The 18,998-nt window shown below is 53.4% G+C and overlaps 1 protein-coding gene across 13 annotated transcripts in view; it reads right to left on the bottom strand.

Annotated features, from left to right (window-relative positions):
* PPP1R13B (protein phosphatase 1 regulatory subunit 13B) overlaps positions 1-18,998 on the bottom strand; it is a 91,521-nt gene that overhangs the window by 19,607 nt on the left and 52,916 nt on the right. For all 13 annotated transcript variants that reach the window (XM_051834837.2, XM_051834842.2, XM_070065437.1 and 10 more), the window contains one exon: positions 13,322-13,398. In XM_051834837.2, coding sequence (XP_051690797.2) covers positions 13,322-13,398 — 77 coding nt within the window. The remainder of the gene's footprint in view (positions 1-13,321; positions 13,399-18,998) is intronic.

The raw sequence follows: 18,998 nt of genomic DNA on the forward strand, positions 1-18,998 counted from the left end.
ATGTACAACTGAAGCGTCTGCCAGTATCCACCACGCATGACCACTCCACCGAAGGCTGCAACTTTCCCTCTGCACATACATCTGTCCCATCAAGCACTTTGCTACTGCAGTTTTTTTTTTTTTTTTTTTTAAGGTTTTATTTATTTGAGAGAGTTACGGACAGTGAGAGGGAGAGACAGAGAGGTCTTCCATCCACTGGTTCACTCCCCAAATAGCTGCAACGGCCAGAGCTGTGCTGATCTGAAGCCAGGAGCCAGGAGCTTCTTTCAGGTCTCCCACATGGGTGCAGGGGCCCAAGGACTTGGGCCATCTTCTACTGCTTTCCCAGGCCACAGCAGAGAGCTGGATCAGAAGAGGAGCAGCTGAGACTAGAACTGGCGTCCATATGGGAGCTGGCACTGCAGGCGGAGGATTAACCTACTGCGCCATGGCGCGGCCCCTGCAATTCTTAAAACTACGCCATTTTCCAGGCACTACACAAATGCTCTGTAAGAACTGATTGTGTTTTTTTTTTTTTTTAAGATCTATTTTTTTTATTTGAAAGGCAGAATTAGAGAAAGAGGGAAAGATAGAGAGATCCTCTGTCTGCTGGTTTACTCTCCAGGGCTGGGCCAGGCCGAAGCCAGGAGCCTGGAACTCCACCTGGGTCTCCCACATGGGTGGCAGGGGCCCAAGACCTGGGCCATCATCTGCTGCACATTAGCATGGAGCTGGACTGGACTCAGCTGGTGCTCATACGGGATGCCTGCATTGCAGGCGGCACCACAATGCCAGCCCCCAGAGGTGAGACTTGGATACTATAATTTCAGGCAAGTAAACACACTTATCAATTTAATCAATCCAACTGCTCCTGGTCAGAGAACAGAGTAGGGTGCAAATCTGAATTGTCTGTCACGCGTGGACGAATCCTCTGTGTACAGTCACATGACCAGGGGGTGGCTGCATCTGCATCCTCCCTCCCTCTGTTCTACCAAGCACACGTGCTAACACTACTTCCTTTAATGTACTCTCTTGTTTAGTGGTGTGTTTTTTTGTTAAATTATTTATTTGAAAGCACATTGATAGGGAGGAAGGGTAGGCGGGATTGCTCAAGGTATCCTTCATCCACTGGTTCGCTCCCCAGCTGGGTCTGGGCCAGGCTGAAGCAAGAGCCAGGACCTCCAGCTGGGTCTTCCTATGCATGGCCGGCACCTTCCTGACCCTTCCACTTCTGCTCACTGACCCAGCTTTTCCCGAGGCCCCAGCACTGTCTCTGACTTCAGCCAGCCTTGTCCTGAAGACACACTGTTGCTCAAGCGCTCTTTACCACATTCCACGCCTGTGCGCATCTCTCTCTGCCAGGACCACCCCGGGCTGCTCATGTTTTCCCTGCTGCCCATAATGCCCAACTCCACGTGCCTGAGGACCCAGCAGCAGTGCCATCCGCTTCCCGAAGCTCTGCCTCAGTCTCTAAGGGAATGCTCACGTGAGTGTTCGCTTTCAGAGAGGGGAAGAAGTCGGTACTTCCTTCTTTTTATTAAAGAAGTAACGCTTTAGGGGCCAGCGCCGCGGCGCACTAGGTTAATCCTCCATCTGCGGTGCCGGCATCCCATATGGGCGACGGTTCTAGTCCTGGTTGCTCCTCTTCCAGTCAAGCTCTCTGCTGTGGCCTGGGAAAACAGTCAAAGACGGCCCAAGTCCTTGGGCCTCTGCACCTGCATGGGAGACCAGGAAGAAGCTCCTGGCTCCTGCCTTTGGATCGGCGCAAGCTCCGGCCATTGCGGCCATTTGGGGAGTGAACCAACAGAAGGAAGGTCTTTCTCTCTCTCTCTCTCTCAGTCTATAACTCTACCTGTCAAATAAATAAATAAATAATCTTTTTTAAAAAAAAGTAATACTTCAAATTTCTTTGTTTTTGAGAATTTTTAAATTATTTTCTATTTTATTTGAAAGAGAAAGAGAAAGAGCTTCTCATCTAATGGCTCACTGCCTAAATGCCCTGAACAGTCAGGCCTGGCCGGAACTCAATCTGGGTCTCCTACATGGGTGTGGCAGGGACTCAAGTACACACACCATCACCTGTGGCCTCCCAGGTGCACATGAGCAGGAGGCCAGGTGAGGCACGGAGGAGCCGGGATGGGAACCAGGTGCTCTGATATGGGGTGCAGGTGCACTAGGCAGTGTCTAACCACTGTGTCCAAGGCTAGCCCCAATTTATTTTCACTTATTTGACAGGCAGAGAGCAGTGTGAGATGTTGTTTCTGCCGGTAACTCCCCAAATGCCTGCACAACAGCTGGGGTGAGGCCAGGATGGAACCAGGACTCCATCTGGGACCCAAGTGCAGGAGATACCTATTGCTTCCCAGGGCGTTCAGCAGGGAGCTGGAAATGGAAGCAGAGCCTGGACTCGAACCACGCACTGATGTGGGATGTAGGTGTCAAAAAAGGGTGTCATTCCTAATGCACCAATGGACATCCACCCCACAAGTCGGTATTTCTTTGTGAATTCTGAATTCTAGAGATTAAAAAATCAACATGTAGGGGGCTGGTGCTGTGGCACAGCAGATTAATGCCCTGCCTGAAGCGCCGGCATCCCATATGGGCACCACTTCTAGTCCCAGCTGCTCCTCTTCCGATCCAGCTCCCTGCTATGGCCTGGGAAAGCAGAAGACGGTCCAAGTCCTTGAGCCCCTGCACCCACCTGGGAGACCAGGAAGAGGCTCTTGGCTCCAGATCGGCGCAACTCCGGCCATGCCACCATCTGGGGAGTGAACCAGTGGATGGAAGACCTCTCTCTATATATATAACTCTTTCAAATAAATAAAATAAATCGTCAAAAAAATCAATCATGGAATGCAAATGCTGCAGTCAGCACGTTATAGTCAGCTCAGATCTCGGTTGACACTTAGAAAACCCCATGGATGAAAATCCTCAAGCTTACTTTACTGCAGAAAAGCTGAGCTTGGGCAGCTGGCTGGCTCCCCCTGGCTGACCTGGTGGGTCAGGAGCAGGACCAGGGCAGCTGCTGGCACGGTGCGTGTCCCACAGGAAGACGGGGAAGCCTGCTCAGCACTGGTGTTGGGCTAACGGCTAGGACACCGGCCGTGGTGCTCCCCTCCCGTCAGCAGGGTGCCTGGGCAGTCCTGGCTCTGCTCCAGCTTCCAGCTTGCTGCTGACGCATGCGCTGAGAGACAGCAGTGACAACTCGGGTGGCTGGGTTCCGGCCGCCCGTGTGTGAAGCCTGGGTAGGGCTTTCAGCTGCCAGCTGAGCCGTGGGTTTTGAGGGAAGGAACCAGTGGATGGGGGATCTCTGCTTGTCTGTCTCTAATAAGTAAAAATTTTAGGGGTCAACGCAATGGTGTTGCAGGTTAAGCCTCCACCTGTGACACTGACATCCCATAAGGGTGCTGTTCAGGTCCTGGCTGCTCCACTTCTGATCCGGCTCCCTGCTAACGCACCTGGGAAAGCAGTGGAAGATGCCCAAGTCCTTGGGCTCCTGCACCTGCTTGGAGACCAGGAAGAAGCTCCAGGCTCCTGGCTTTGGCCTGGCCCAGCCCTGTCCCTTGCAGCCATTTGTAGAGTGCTAGTGGATACATGTTCTCTCTCTCTCTCCCTCCCTCTCTCTCTCCATCTCTCTCTCCCTCCCTCCCTCTCCTTCTCTCTCACCCTCCCTCCTCCTCTAATTCTGTTTTTCAAATAAAAAAAATTTTTTTAAAAGAAATAAAAATTTAGGGGCCAGTGCTGTGGCACAGTCAGTTAATGCCCTGGCCTAAAGCACTGGCATCCCATATGGGCGCCAGTTCTAGTCCCGGCTGCTCCTCTTCTGATCCAGCTCTCTGCTATGGCCTGGGAAAGCAGAAGATGGCCCAAGTTCTTAGGCCCCTGAACCCATGTGGGAGACCCGGAAGAAGCTCCTGGTTCCTGGCTTCAGATTAGTGCAGCTCCAGCCGTTGTGGCCAATTGGGGAGTGAACCAGTAGATGGAAGACCTCTACCCCTCTACCTTCTCTTTCCCTCACTCCCTCTGCCTCTCTGCTTCTCCTTTCTCTGTGTAACTGACTTTCAAATAAATAAATCTTTTTTAAAAAAAGAAAAAATTTTAAAACTTTTAAAAGCTCAACTACATCTTTGACTTTTCTTAGGACAATTTCACATAAGCAGATTTTGAGAGGCAGAAAGACAGAGGCTGGGGGAGCATGGAGGGATAGCACTCCCATCTGCCATAACTCATTTTCCAAATATCCATAGCAGCCACACTGGACCAAGCCAAAGGCGGGAGCCAGAGCGCAGTCCAGGCCTCCCACACGAACGGCAGGGACCAGGCCCCGAGTCATCACAGCGGCTCCCTAGGCTCTGCGCTTGACTCAGGGCCCCAGCATCCCAACTGCTATGCCAATCGCCCACCGTGGGAATGGGCCAATTTTATTTATCTTTAATTTTTATAAAGATTTAGTTATTTATTGAAAATCAGAGTTACAGAGGGAGAGGAACAGGGAGAGACTGACAGGTGTAGAAAGGGAGTAAAACAGGAGGAGACAGAAATGACGAGGGAGATGGAGGGAAGGGAGAAAGGGGAAGAAGCGGGGCCAGCGCCTGGCGCCTGGGTTAATCCCATGTGGGCACCGGGTTCTAGTCCTGGCTGCCCCTCTTCCAGTCCAGCTCTCTGCTGTGGCCCAGGAAGGCAGTGGAGGATGGCCCAAGTGCTTGGGCCCTGCACCCGCATGGGAGACTGGGAGGAGACTCCTGGCTCCTGGCTTCGGATTGGCGTAGAGCCAACCGTAGCAGCCATTTGGGGAGTGAACCAACAGAAGGAAGTCCTTTCTCTCTGTCTCTCTCTCTGTAATTCTACCTGTCAAATAAATTTTAAAGGCAGGGGGCAGAAGGGGTGAAGGGAAAAGAAGGGAGAGGGAGGAGAGGGTGAAGGGAGGGGGGAGGGGGAGAGGGAGAATGAAGAGATGGGGGTGGGAGAAGGGGGAGGAGAGGGAGAAAGACATCTTTCATCTGCTGGTTCAGTCCCCAGTGGCCACAACGGCCAGGGCTGGGCCAGGCCGAAGCCAGGAGCTTCATCAGGGTCTTGCACACGGAGGCAGGGGTCCAAGTATCTGGGCTGTCTTCGGTTGCTGTTCCCAAGCCATTAGCAGGGAGCTGAATCAGAAGTGGAACAGCCAGGACACAAACTAGTGCCGATAAGGGATGCTGGTGTCGCAGGTGGCGAGTTTACCCGCTACGCCACAACACCGGCCTCTGGGCTAAATTTAAAACCTCAAGTCTGATCACTTTTTGAGAGATGTGTCTCAAGAACTTTCTCTTCTGGGATAGTAATGACGTCCTCCTATAAGCTGGATGTTTAAGACTGCTATAAAGAGAGGCTAGAGCCGTGGTGTGGTGGGAAAGCTGCAGCCTGCAACGCCATATCTCACACAGGCACTGGTTTGTGCCTGGCTGTTCTCCCAATCCAGCACCCTGCTCATGACCGGAGAACAGCAGCAGCAGGTAGCCCAAGTGTTTGGGCCCCGCCTCCCACGTGGGAGACCCAGGTGACGCTCCCGACTTCAGCCTGGCCCAGCGCTGGCTGTTGTAGCCATCTGGGGGAGTGAACCAGTGGATGGAATCTCTCTTTGTTTCTCCCTCTTTCAAATAAATAAATATTTTGCTTGCCTTAAAGATCATTCTGCTAGCTGATGACAGCCTCTCTGGCATATACGGTCATCTCAGAGGTTATGCGTCTTCTAAACTGTAGCCTGTAGGTAACTAGGTAACTGGATTTTTTTTTTTTTTTTTTTTTTTTTTTTTTTTTTTTGACAGGCAGAGTGGACAGTGAGAGAGAGAGACAGAGAGAAAGGTCTTCCTTTTGCCGTTGGTTCACCCTCCGATGGCCGCCACGGCCGGCGCACTGAGCTGATCCGAAGGCAGGAGCCAGGTGCTTCTCCTGGTCTCCCATGGGGTGCAGGGCCCAAGCACCTGGGCCATCCTCCACTGCACTCCCTGGCCACAGCAGAGAGCTGGTCTGGAAGAGGGGCAACCGGGACAGAATCCGGCACCTCGACCGGGACTAGAACCTGGTGTGCCGGTGCCGCAGGTGGAGGATTAGCCTAGTGAGCCATGGCGCCGGCCTGGATACTTTTTATATTACATTGCCACCCTTTCCAATTGGATTTTCAAGTATTTTCCTTGAAGATCAGTCTCGCGTTCACGTAGCTGTGGCTCTGCTGTGAACGCTGTGAAGGCTCTGAGTGCAGCCTCGCTCCTGGAACACAGCCAGGACCAGGTGCAGGCACACGGCACAGCAGGGGCCGGCCCCCCCCTGCAGGTACTCCAGCCCTGGCCCCTGCCCCGCACCACTTCCTTCCTGTCCCACCCTGTTTTACAGCTCTCTCCTCAGTGTTTCCAGAAACCTTCCTGATGTCCAGCCTGGAAGGGTGGCCGAGCCCCACTCTGGGTGCCGGGGCCGTGTCCTGCTGTCACAGTGCTGAGACTGAGGGGCTGCCCCACAGACGTCCTCTCCTCTGCACAACTCAGGGAGACCTCAGCACCCTTCACCAAACAGCTGTTCTTTAGGTCTTTGGTCTGTTTAAAATGAAAATAAACCGGACGGAATTTTTTTTCTTTTTCTTTTCTGAGCGAAGCAAGATTTATTTAAATCAGAAACCTGCTGCAGCAGCCAGGGGAGGGACACAAGAGAGGGAGATCCACGGACAGAATTTCTTTAGAAGGAAACATCAAGACTAGCTGGTAGTCACTTGAGTGTCCCCCTAGTCCCTTAAAAAAAAAAAAAAAAAAAAAAAAAAAACAACATGATTTGAAAGGCAGAGCAACACACACAGAGCACTAGATCTTCTGCCTGCCGGTTCACTCCCCAAGTGGCCTCAGCAGCCAGGACGGGGCCAGGAGCTCCATCCACGAGGGTGGGAGGGACTCAAGCACCTGGGCCATCCCCTGCTGCCTTCCCAGGCCATGAGCAGGGAGCTGGGTCGGAAGCAGAGTAGCGCGCTGTGCCACACCGCCAGTCTCCCCACCATCCTTCAACCACACTGTGGTGCTCTCTTGTGCGTGTCTGTCCCAGTAAGGAAGTACAGGTCCACATCCTATCTTCTAAGTCATCGTTTCAGACTGGGGAAAGCAGCAGCCTCCGACTAGTTTCCCGAGTGTTAAGTGACTTCTCTAGAAAAACATCACTTCCAAGGTAACAAGCCAAACTCCGGAAAAACGCGCAGAATAAAAGCCGCTTACACTCACAGGCTGGTCTAGAATATCGCTTCATCCCTTTTTCTTCTTTGTATCTCTCCAAGGCTATGATTTTTCAAGTCTGGAGAGTAACTTTAATTTACCTGCTTAGCAAACAAAAACACAGGTAATGATATCGAGATTATAAACAGGCAAGCTGGTCTAATCTCACAGAATGGTCAACACAGTCGAGTCTTCCTAGCAGCTGATTATACTCTGGAGTGGACACAGTCCACATCCCAACAGCTAAGTCTCAAATTAAAGAGCCAAGTTCATGTCTCAACGTGGAAGGACTCCCCAGCACTGAAGCAACACCACAAACTGAGTTACTAAATGACGAGGGTCCACCCTGCCAATGTGGCAAAGTTCAACACTGCAGGAAGCTGGACAGAGGGCCCAGGTGCACCGAGAACAGTGACAATGACGCATACCCCACCTCCTGCAGAGCCACAGGTGGACACCAGGGGACTGCTGTCTCCAACAGCACAGCCGACAGGACACTGGGAATACACTCAGGACAGCGACAGAGATCGCTGGGCAGGCACAGCAGGAAGGAAGCCACAGGGACCACAGAGGAGAACGCCGAGGTCCCGGGCAGTGAAGGAGCTGCAAGGCCAGCTCTGCCCTAACGGCGTCCGCTCGCCTGCACGCTGGCTCCCTGCAGCTACTGCCGCTGACTGAAGGAGGAAACACACCCACCCGGAAGAGGGCAGCGGGAAAGCGGTGCTGAGTGAGGGGGAGCCCCAGGGTCAGCACCAGAGGCAGCCCTCAGTGAGCTCTGGGTCCGCAGAGGGCACAGCAGGAGCCCATCTTGTGCCACTCCTGTGCACCTCCAGGAAAGCCCCACCTGCATCCAGGCCTCAGGGCAGGCTCTGAGCAAAGCTCCGAGACCAACAGGCAGCCTGCTCTGAAGAAGCCACACACGCCAGGATCGAGGGGTTCTGACGGACAGCCAGCAGGGGCAGGAACAGACTAGGGGGCTGCTAAGCGCAGAACGTGAAATAACTCATTGAATGCGTTTAAAGTCAGAGCAGAGAGCAACCAAGGAGATTTGGGGAAAAAAATCAACTAAAACTTCAGGAGAGGGGCCAGCCCTGTGGCACAGTGGGTAAAGCCGCCGCGTGCCGTGCCAGCATCCTATATCAGTGCTGGTTCGAGTCCCGGCTGCTCCATTTCTGATCCATTTCTGATTCTGCTCTCTGGGAAAGCAGTGGAAGATGGCCCAAGTCCTTGGGCTTCTGCACCCGCGTGGGAGACCAGGAAGAAGCTCCTGGCTCCTGGCTTCGGATCGGCTCAGCTCCGGCCATTGCAGCCATTCAGGGAGTCAACTAGCGGATGGAAGACCCCACTCTGTTACTCTTTCAAATAAATAAAAATAAATCTTTAAAAATAAATATACATAAATCTTTTTTTATTTATTTATTTATTTATTTATTTATTTTTTTTGACAGGCAGAGTGGACAGTGAGAGAGAGAGACAGAGAGAGAAAGGTCTTCCTTTGCCGTTGGTTCACCCTCCAATGGCCGCCGCTGCAGCCGGCGCACCGCGCTGATCCGATGGCAGGAGCCAGGATCCAGGTGCTTTTCCTGGTCTCCCATGGGGTGCAGGGCCCAAGCACCTGGGCCATCCTCCACTGCACTCCCTGGCCATAGCAGAGAGCTGGCCTGGAAGAGGGGCAACCGGGACAGAATCCGGCGCCCCGACCGGGACTAGAACCCGGTGTGCCGGCGCCGCTAGGCGGAGGATTAGCCTATTGAGCCACGGCGCCGGCTAAATCTTTTTTAAAAAAGGAAGAGCACAGTAAGAAGGCAGAAGACGACCTGCAGAACATGACAGTAGAGAATCTTCTAGAATGGTTGGTGGATGCCAATCCTCAGAATCAGTTCAACAAAGCCCAACAGGGAAATCACAGGAAATTGCACCTACTGCTCAAGTGGAGGATTACTCAATTTAATTCCATTAAATCCTCAAACTTGACTAAATGACAGCAAAAGGATTCTCAACACCAAATAGAAATCCACAAAAGCCTGAGCAGAGCCGGCAGAAGCGACGAGGAGCAGCTGACCTAGAGCCCCAGAGCTCGGCTGCAATCCAGAGATAGGCAAGGTGCACAGACCAGCAGCATTTCAGACAGCAGGACTGCCCTGCAGGGGGCACAGGCAAGTCAGTGTCCAGACAGCAGGACTGCCCCGCAGGGGGGCACAGGCAAGTCAGTGTCCAGACAGCAGGACTGCCCTGCAGGGGGGCACAGGCAAGTCAGTGTCCAGACAGCAGGACTGCCCTGCAGGGGGACACAGGCAAGTCAGTGTCCAGACAGCAGGACTGCCCTGCAGGGGGACACAGGCAAGTCAGTGTCCAGAGAGCAGGACTGCCCTGCAGGGGGACACAGGCAAGTCAGTGTCCAGACAGCAGGACTGCCCTGCAGGGGGCACAGGCAAGTCAGTGTCCAGACAGCAGGACTGCCCTGCAGGGGGGCACAGGCAAGTCAGTGTCCAGACAGCAGGACTGCCCTGCAGGGGGACACAGGCAAGTCAGTGTCCAGACAGCAGGACTGCCCTGCAGGGGGACACAGGCAAGTCAGTGTCCAGACAGCAGGACTGCCCTGCAGGGGGACACAGGCAAGTCAGTGTCCAGAGAGCAGGACTGCCCTGCAGGGGGCACAGGCAAGTCAGTGTCCAGACAGCAGGACTGCCCTGCAGGGGGGCACAGGCAAGTCAGTGTCCAGAGGGCAGGACTGCCCTGCAGGGGGGCACAGGCAAGTCAGTGTCCAGAGGGTGAGGGGCATCAAGACCCCCGCCCCCAGCAGCATGCTCCTGGGTGAACCACTGCTCTCCCACCCAGCAGTCTGAAGCTCTCTACACAACTCGATGTTATCTGGCCTGACAGATGGCGAGCACAGCTGAGTCCTGAATACAGGTGGCGGGGCTGGTGCTGTGGCACAGCAGGGAAAGCCATCACCTGCAGTGCCGGCATCCCATATGGACGTCGGTTCAAGTCCCGGCTGTTCCACTTCCAATCCAGCTCTGCTATGACCTGGGAATGCAGTAGAGGATGACCCAAGTCCTTGGGCGGAGTCCGTGCAGGAGACCTGGAAGAAGCTCCTGGCTCCTGGCTTTGGATTGACACAGCTCCGGCTGTTGCAGCCATTGAGGGAGTGAACCAGCCAATTGAAGATCTTTCTGTCTCTCCCTCTCAAATAAATAAAATGTTCTTTAAAAAATGCTTCCAGAAGTATACCCACATTGTGGTCAGTTCATTTGACAAAGATGGCAAGACAGTTCCACAGGGAAAGAATGTTCTTCTGGGGGCCAATGTTGTTATGCAGCAGAACAAGCTGCCACCTACACGGTCAGCTCCCCCGTGAGAGGCAGTGCCAGTGCCGGCTGTTCCACTTCCGATCCGGCTCCCTGCTAGTGCACCTGGGAAAGCAGTGGAAGACGGCCCAGGTGCCATGGGGAGATCTGGACGGCAGCTCCAGGCTCTTGGCTTCAGCCTGGCCCAGTGCCAGCCCCTGCAGCCACATGGGCAGTGAACCAGCGGATGGAAGGTCTCTCTCTGTCTCTCCCAGTCTCTGTAACTCTGCCTTTCAAATAAATAAATAAATAAATAAATCTAAAAAAGAAAAAAAAAAAGAATAGTCTTCTCATCAAATGGTGTTGGGATAACTGGATGAACTGGGATCCCTACCTCCCACCACACACAAAATTAACTTAAATTAACAAAATTTAAGAACTAAACCTAAGAAGCGCTCACAAGAAAGCCGAGGGATTCCCTGGATGCACAGGACTAAAAGCTGACTGAGTCTCTCAGCGTGGCCGGCTGAGAGGAAGGGAGGGGGCCCTGCCGTTCCCCGGGCTGCGCGTCGGCCCCAGACACTGAGTCCTGCCAGCCCTCCCAGCTGCCTCCACGCGCAGATTAGCCAGACTTGCTGACCTGCAGTTCTCCAGTTCTCTGAGAACCACGCCCGCCCCAGCCTCCTGCTCACTGAGGGCTGAGTGCCAGCGCAGCCCTCCCAGCTGGCTGCTGCTGCTGCTCCCCCCCACCCCCCGAGGCAGAAGGTTCCGTCATGATTCCACAGCCAGGAACACACACACACACACACACACACACGTTTCTGGGGAACAATGTGCTGACCGCCGCAAACTAAAAACGAATGCAAACGTGCTTTGTGGACAACAAAATGCTCGGAGGCGGCACGTGATCGGGCTGAGAGGCAGGCGTGTGCCCATAAACACGGGGCCTCTGTGACGTGCCGCGTCCAGCTCGGCCCTCCTCCGGGCCCACTCCCTGGCTTCTCTAATTACAAGCTCACAGGAAGGGTACAAACGCAATCTTAATTCTGGGTTCAGTTTTGTGGGTCTTAAATATATACATTATCTCCATGCTAACAAGAATAATTTCATCAAGGAAGAAAACCAGACTCAACCAATCAAACCCGGTCCACCGCTCTGGTGCGGACCCTCAGAACCACGTGCACCGTCCCACCCACTCACGAGCTACTCCAGGTAACAGCAGCTCTGAATGCCTACTGCAGCGCACGCCTGTAACCTGGCAGTGTGAGGCAGTCACGGGGGGACGCCCCACCATGGGGGTCTGGGCGCTACCGCTTAGGGCTTCTGAAGACATCTGCCTGGCACACTCAGGAGCTCAACGTGCGGCCTGGACGGGTACAGGAGAAGCCGGGGGCGAGGCGGTGTGGCACGGTGCGGCACGGTGTGGCGGAACTGGAGCCAGGCAGGAGACGCCACACCTGGAGATGACGAGCATTTCTACCCAAGTGGCCCGAGGATCACAACACTGAAACAAATCGAAGAGAACAAACCCAGCACGCCACACGGCCTGCGGTGGACCGCACCACACAGTAAAGCTACAGCCGCCGCAGACCGAGTACAAACGACTGACAGTCAACAGACACAGACGCCATCCAGCCGGGCCACGAGCTCTCTGGCCCCCTGGCAAAGCCGGAAGGGAAGGCTCCTGTCCTCATTTTTCAAAGAGGGAGTCCAGGGACAGCAGACGCAGGCACGTCCGTCACGCCGGCGTCCCACCAGCAGAGAGGGGGCCAGCTGCTCGCACTCAGCGAGTCATCGGAGGCGGCACTCTGCGTGGGCCTCCACACCGCACACCCGTGTCCTGCACCTCATCTCACCCAGCGCCAGGCCCACGCAGGGCTGAACCTGCCCGGGGTGATACACCCCGTCAGTAGCAGAGCCAGAGAAAGAAACCAACCACTCTCCCAGGCTTCACGAAACTTGCAAACAAAACAGGGCGGAACCCCCCAGCTGCTCACCCTCCCCACACACGCCGACATTTCCAGCAACCGAGCCCCCACGCCCTCTCCTGAGCGCCACGCCCACCAACTCAACTCCATCCCAGAGACAACAGAAGCTGCTGCTCGCCCAGCCAACTCTTTTCCTTTAGATTCACTGATTTGAAAAGCAGAGCGACCGAAGAGGAGGAGAGACAGAGACAGAGGTATTTATTTATTTAAAAAGCAGAATGAGAGACAGAGATCAGGAGCCAGGAGCCTCTTCCAGGTCTCCCACGTGGGTGCAGGGCCCAAGCACCTGGGCCTCCTCCACTACTTCCCCAGGCACACTGGCAGGGAGCAGGAATGCAAGCGGGGCAGCCAGGACTCAGAAGGGGGGCAGAGGCTCAGCAGCCACGCCACGCCACGCCACGCCACGCCACGCCACGCCACGCCACGCCACGCCACGCCACGCCACGCCACGCCGGCTCTTTGGCAGACTTCATCTCCACACCAGCCTCGTCTTTCAAACTCGACACCGCACTGAGAGGCGAAGCCCGTCTGCCTGCTCAGCTCTCAGTCTGGAGCAGCCGTCTGCTCCTGCAGGGACAGCGCCTCAAGCCAGGTGTCGCACGACTCCCCAGCCCAGCCCAGCACCCTGCTCTGAGGGACAGTCTGTCTGGGTCATGGAGCACCGCAGAATACCACAACCACACCGGGACTGCTTCCTTGTCAGTCTGTCAATGCTTTTAAGTATTCAACGGAAATGAACTATTTCTGCTGCTAAAGTAATTCTTTAAAAGTAAATTACAATCCACACTCATTAACACCTGCAAAAAGCAATTAAAAACTCAATTTGCTTTGCCCTTACCCCATTCTCAGTGCGCTTTTCTCCAGGGACGTTCATTACGTTTCTCTGAGTTCTCTGCTCTTGGGTCTGACGGCCACCTAAAGAAAGACAAGGACCAAGATACTTCACACTGGAGAACCCACGCTCACACCGCGACACACACGGCACACTGGAGAACCCACGCTCACACCGCGACACACACGGCACACTGGGAAACCCACGCTCACTCCACGACACACAGCACACTGGAGAACCCACGCTCACTGCGCGACACACACGGCACACTCGACAGTGAAGCCCCAGGCCCAGAAAGCCAAGGGTCAGCACAATGAAGGAAAGTTTACAATTCATCTTTGTTTTTTTCCAAAGATTTATTTATTCATTTGAGAGTGCTTCCATCCACTGGTTCACTCCCCCATTGGCCGCAATGGCTGGATGCGCCAATCCAAAGCCAGGAGTCAGGAGCCTCTTCCAGGTCTCCCACACGGGTGCAGGGGCCCAAGGACTTGGGCCATCTTCTACTGCCTTCCCAGGCCACAGCAGAGAGCTGGATCGGAAGTGGAGCAGCCGGGACTCGAATCAGCGCCCACATGGGATGCCAGCACTGCAGGCAGCAGCCCCACCTGCTACGCCACAGCACCGGTGTGGTGGAATGGGAAGGTGAGAAGGTCATGCCAAGATGGCTGCTGACAACAGAAACTGCCTGGCAACAGGCCATGATTGGATGGCTTTGGAAACCACATGACAACAGAGCCTGACTGACAACAGGCTGTGATTGGATGGTTTCAGAAACTGCCTGGCAACAGAGCCTGACTGGCAACAGGCTGTGATTAGATGGCTTTGGAAACTGCCTGGCAACAGGCTGTGATTGGTTAGGGCAAAGACCGCCCCTTGACCGGATTGGCTGCCTTGGCTATATAAGCTGCTGTACCAACTGAAAGAAACGAGTCTGCAGGCTGCTTGCCTCAGGCCTGCTTTCACCCGACTCCCGGGGTCTGTGTGGTGACTCCGCGCCTCTTGCCCCCAACACACTCTTCCTCTCAGGAATGAATCCACTGCAACACACCGCCCCTTGCAATTTGTATCTTAGACTTGAAGTTGTTCAAATGAAATCTTTTCAAAACATTCCAGAATCTCGAAATTGACTTGACATCAGAAACCTTTTTAACACTTAAATATGGTAAAGGGGGATGGGTGTGAAGATGCCCACATCCCATATTAGAGTGCCTGGGATTGAATCCTGGTCCCACTTCCCTATAGCTTCCCAGCAACACACACCTGGGATCAACAAGTGACAGCTCAAGTGCTAGGGTCCCTGCCATCCACAGAGGAGGCCTGGCTGGGGCTGCAGCCCCCTGGCTTCTGCCTGGCCCAGTCCTGGCTAATGAGAGCATCTGAGGAGTGAACCAGCAGACAGACAACCTCTGTCTGTCTATGTCTGTCTCTCCGTCATTCTGCCTTTCAAAAATGTAAATAAAAATTTTTTTAGAATTTTTGACAGAGTTAGACAGTGAGAAAGAGTGAGAGAGTGAGAGAGAGAAAGGTCTTCCTTCCGTCAGTTCACCCCCCAAACGGCCACAACGGCCAGAGCTGCGCCGATCTGAAGCCAGGAGCCAGGTGCCTCCTCCTGGTCTTCCATGCGGGTGCAGGGGCCCAAGCATTTGGACCATCCTCCACTGCCTTCCTGGGCCACAGCAGTGAGCTGGATTGGAAGAGGAGAAACTGGTTCTAAAACCCGGTGCCCATATGGGATGCCAGCGCCGCAGGCGGAAGATTAACCAAGTAAGCCACGGCGCCAGCCCTTGTAAATAAAAATTTAAAACTTCTATTTTGTTATTTTTTTAAAAAAAGATTTTATTTATTTATTTGAGAGGTAGAGTTACAGACAGTGCGAGGGAAGGAGAGAGAGAGAGAGGTCTTTCTTCCATTGGTTCACTCCCCAAATGGCCGCAATGGCGGGAATTATGCCGATCTGAAGCCAGGTGCTTCTTCCACATTTCCCATGCAGGCACAAGGGCCCGAGGACTTGGGCCATCTTCCACTGCTTTCCCAGGCCACAGCAGAGAGCTGGATCAGAAGAGGAACAGCTGGGACTCAAACCAGCGCCCATATGAGATGCTGGCACTGCAGGTGGAGGATTAACCTACTATGCCACAGTGCCAGTCTCTTGTTACAGTTTTGAAAAAATGGCAAAGAATGCAGATTCTACAATTAAAGTTAAAATTTCTCAAGAAGGTTTTTATATTTTAGGAGACTAAAATAAAACAAAATGGGGGCAGGCCTGTGATTAAGTGGGTTAACGTGCCACTCACAACACCCACCGCCCTTATCAGATGGGCCAGAGTCCCAGCTGCTCAGCTTCCAATCCAGCTTCCTGCTAATGCATCTGGGGAGGTCACAGATGATGGCCCAAGGACTTGGGGTCTGCCCCCAACATGTGAGACCTGGATCAAGGTCCTGGCTGCTGTGTCAGCCTGGCTCAGCCCTAGCTGCAGCAGGCGCATGAGGAGTAAACCAGCAGGTAGATTCCACACTCCCATCCCCACCCCAAGAGCTACTCTACCTTTCAAATAAATAAGTGCATTTTTAAAAGTAGAAAATGAAAACGGATGCTAAACACTGATTTTTCACTAACAGAGTTGAACCAGGAACACTACCTTAAATTTGGCATTTTTAAACTCCCTGTGGTTTTGTAAAAACTAAAATTTTGTTTACAAAGCATCAAATGTAAACAGAAAAATTCTCTGCATGTCCCGTCATTTTCCACATGACGCACGATTCTACAGGCACAGCTCCAGGCTGCACAGACCCACGTCTGGGACCCGCTGCAGGCAGCTCCTCCCTGGTCCCAGCCCTGGCTCTTGGTGCCGGGTGACAACCATCACGCCAGAGTCTGCTGCACGCATGGCTTCCAAGGGGCCCGCACCTACTGTTCAAAACAACTTCTCTGGAAATATATATTTATTGAATTATTTAAAAGTTTAAAAAAACAACTTCTTTTTCTTTCTTTTCTGTTTTATTACCTGGGAAATCTGGAAGTTAACGCACTTTACAGATATATCACTCCACCTGAAACTACTCTCAAAGGAGGAGATATCGCCCCCAATGAGGCAAACACTGGATTGTGAGGGCAGTCTGAGGACAGGCAAGGATGACACGTCTAAAAGAGCCTCCCGGGGCTGGAACTGTGGTGAAATGGGTAAAGCCCCACCTACCACATGGGCATCCCATATGGGAGCCAGTTCGAGTCCTGGCTGCTCCACTTCCAATCCAGCTCCCTTCTAATACACCTGGGAAAGCAGCAGAGGACGGCCCAAGTGCTTAGGCCTCTGCCACCCTTGTAGGAGACCTGGAGGAAGCTCCTGGCTCCTGACTTCAGCCTGGCCACAGCCATCAAGGCCATCTGGGAAGTGAGCCAGCACTTTGGAAGATCTATCTTCATATTGGAAGATCTATCTTCATCTCCCTCTCCGTGTCTTTCTCTATCTCTGCCTTTAAATATATATATACATATATGTATGTATTTGTGTATATATATGTAACTATATATACATATAATATTTTTGTATTTTTTTAAAACCTCCTGGGGGTGGGAAAGACGATCAGACTATGACATCTGCCACCTCTAACAGCTCACAGGGCAAATTAAATTCCTGGTTATTTTTAGCATTTTCAAGGAATAAAGGAGACAGGTTAGCTTAATTTTACTCAATTGCTACCTCTTCCATACAACTATCAAGAAATCAGGACGGGGGCTGGTGCTGTGGCGTAGTTAGTAAAGTAGCTGCCGGCATCCCATATGTGCACCAGTTTAAGACCTGGCTGCTCTGCTTCCAATCCAGCTCCTTGCTAATGCACCTGGGAGGACAGTGGAGGATGTCCCAGGTGCTTAGGCCCCGTACCCATGTGGGAGACCCAGAAGAAGCTCCGGGCTCCTGGCTTCAGCCTGACACCACTGCAGCCATTTGGGGAATGAACCAGTGGATGGAAGATCTGTGTGTGTGGGGTGTGTGTGTGTGTGTGTGTGTGTGTGTCTTCCTCCATCTCCATAACTCTTTCAAATAAATAAAAAAAAAAAAAGAGAAAGAAACCAGGATGGGATGCCATCACATACATTAAAATTAGACCAAGTCCCATCTCCTCTTTGAGGGTAAGAAGGAAACTTGATGACCTGGCAGCTCAGAGAGAATCACAGACAAATGCTTTCGGTGCATCTACTGTGCACCAAGCTCCCCAAGCACTTCCCACACCTCATCAGCCCTCACCTCGCTATGGGCACTGTGCACCTGCAGACGGCGAAGGGACGTCCCCTGCCCTAAGTGAACAGTGGGCTGGGGACTGAAGGCCGCGGCCCCTCCTAACTCACCACACGCGTGCAGGTCCTGGTCTGTGCTCTCCGCTGGCTGGGGGAGCGCCCGAGTGCAGTGAGTAGTAAGGGGACTAAGGCGGACCTCGCTCGCGCGCCCTTCTCTTCGCTTCCAAGGACACAACTCCCACCTCTTAGTCAAGGGGTGGCTTCTACCTCCTGTCACGTCCTGTAGCCCTACACACAGCATTTACCCAAACACAATCTCCTTCCAATAAGACTCAGCAGTGGTAGTAGCCCTGCCCTCTGCAAGAAACCCGAGTCTGGGTCCTGCACCGGGGTGGGAGACACACGTCTGTGAGCAGAGCAGGAGCCCCCCAGGGAACGCAGGCCAGAGCCAGTGTTCTCTCCACTACCTCCTCCTCCAGCTGCGGTGGGTGGGATGCCATCAGCACAGGCAGAGAAGGGGGCGCTGGCACATCACAGCAGTGGGAGGCGGATCCTGAGCGAGGGCCAGAGACGGGGCAGAGAGAGTCAATGACAACTCAACTCACTCTGAGGGCTGTGGGGGCCACAGGTTCTCCAGTCTCCACCCACCTCCTGCACCAGCCTCGGTCAGGAAGGCAGGTCCCTGTGGCCTCATACCTCCCTGGCGGTCACCCCAACGCCTGCCAGGGTGCAGAGGCTCTGCCCTCTCCCCTGGAGACCCACTCTTCTTGGTGCTCTGCTCCGTCCACATGGGTGGTCGCCCGCTGGGCCCGTTCACCACACACACACGCTGCGGCCTTCCCTATAACCTTGGATGGTTCTCAAGACTCCTTTACGGTCTTTAACTTTGTGACGTGAGAAAGACAAAAACAAAAACCCTCTCTTGGGACACCAGGGCTTCTGCAGGCACAATCCACCAGTGAAAGTGAACAAGGGTTGCTACTTGTGTGAGCACAACAAGGGGACGGCGAGGTGGGGAGCTCAGCTCCGAGCAGTGCCTCGTCCACACCTAGGGACCTCCTTGGCAAGGGCTGTCCCTCCCCGTCCCTGTCCCGAGGATGTGGAGCTGAGCCTGGGGCCTCACGGCCCTCACTAAAGCCGCTGGGGAGTGAAACCGAGACACAAGCGAGTGCCGTGGGAACTACATGGGAGCAGAAACATTATGTCAGAGAAGCAGCATTGCATCCAAGGGGAAAGTGTCCTTCAATACGGAACACAAAGGGCTAACTGGGAATACAGAATCTCCTGTTACAAAAAGATCTCCTTTAAAGTTCATTTAAGCACCAGAAATACCTGTAACCTTGTTAGATAATGGTTCTCTTAGCTGTACAGTGTACACATGTTCAGAAAAAGACGCTTTTATTTCCCTTAAATTTTAATTCAAAAATAAGTAGTGTATTCCCA

Source organism: Oryctolagus cuniculus, chromosome 20 (assembly GCF_964237555.1).
Source record: "Oryctolagus cuniculus chromosome 20, mOryCun1.1, whole genome shotgun sequence".
NCBI classification, from domain to species: domain Eukaryota; kingdom Metazoa; phylum Chordata; class Mammalia; order Lagomorpha; family Leporidae; genus Oryctolagus; species Oryctolagus cuniculus.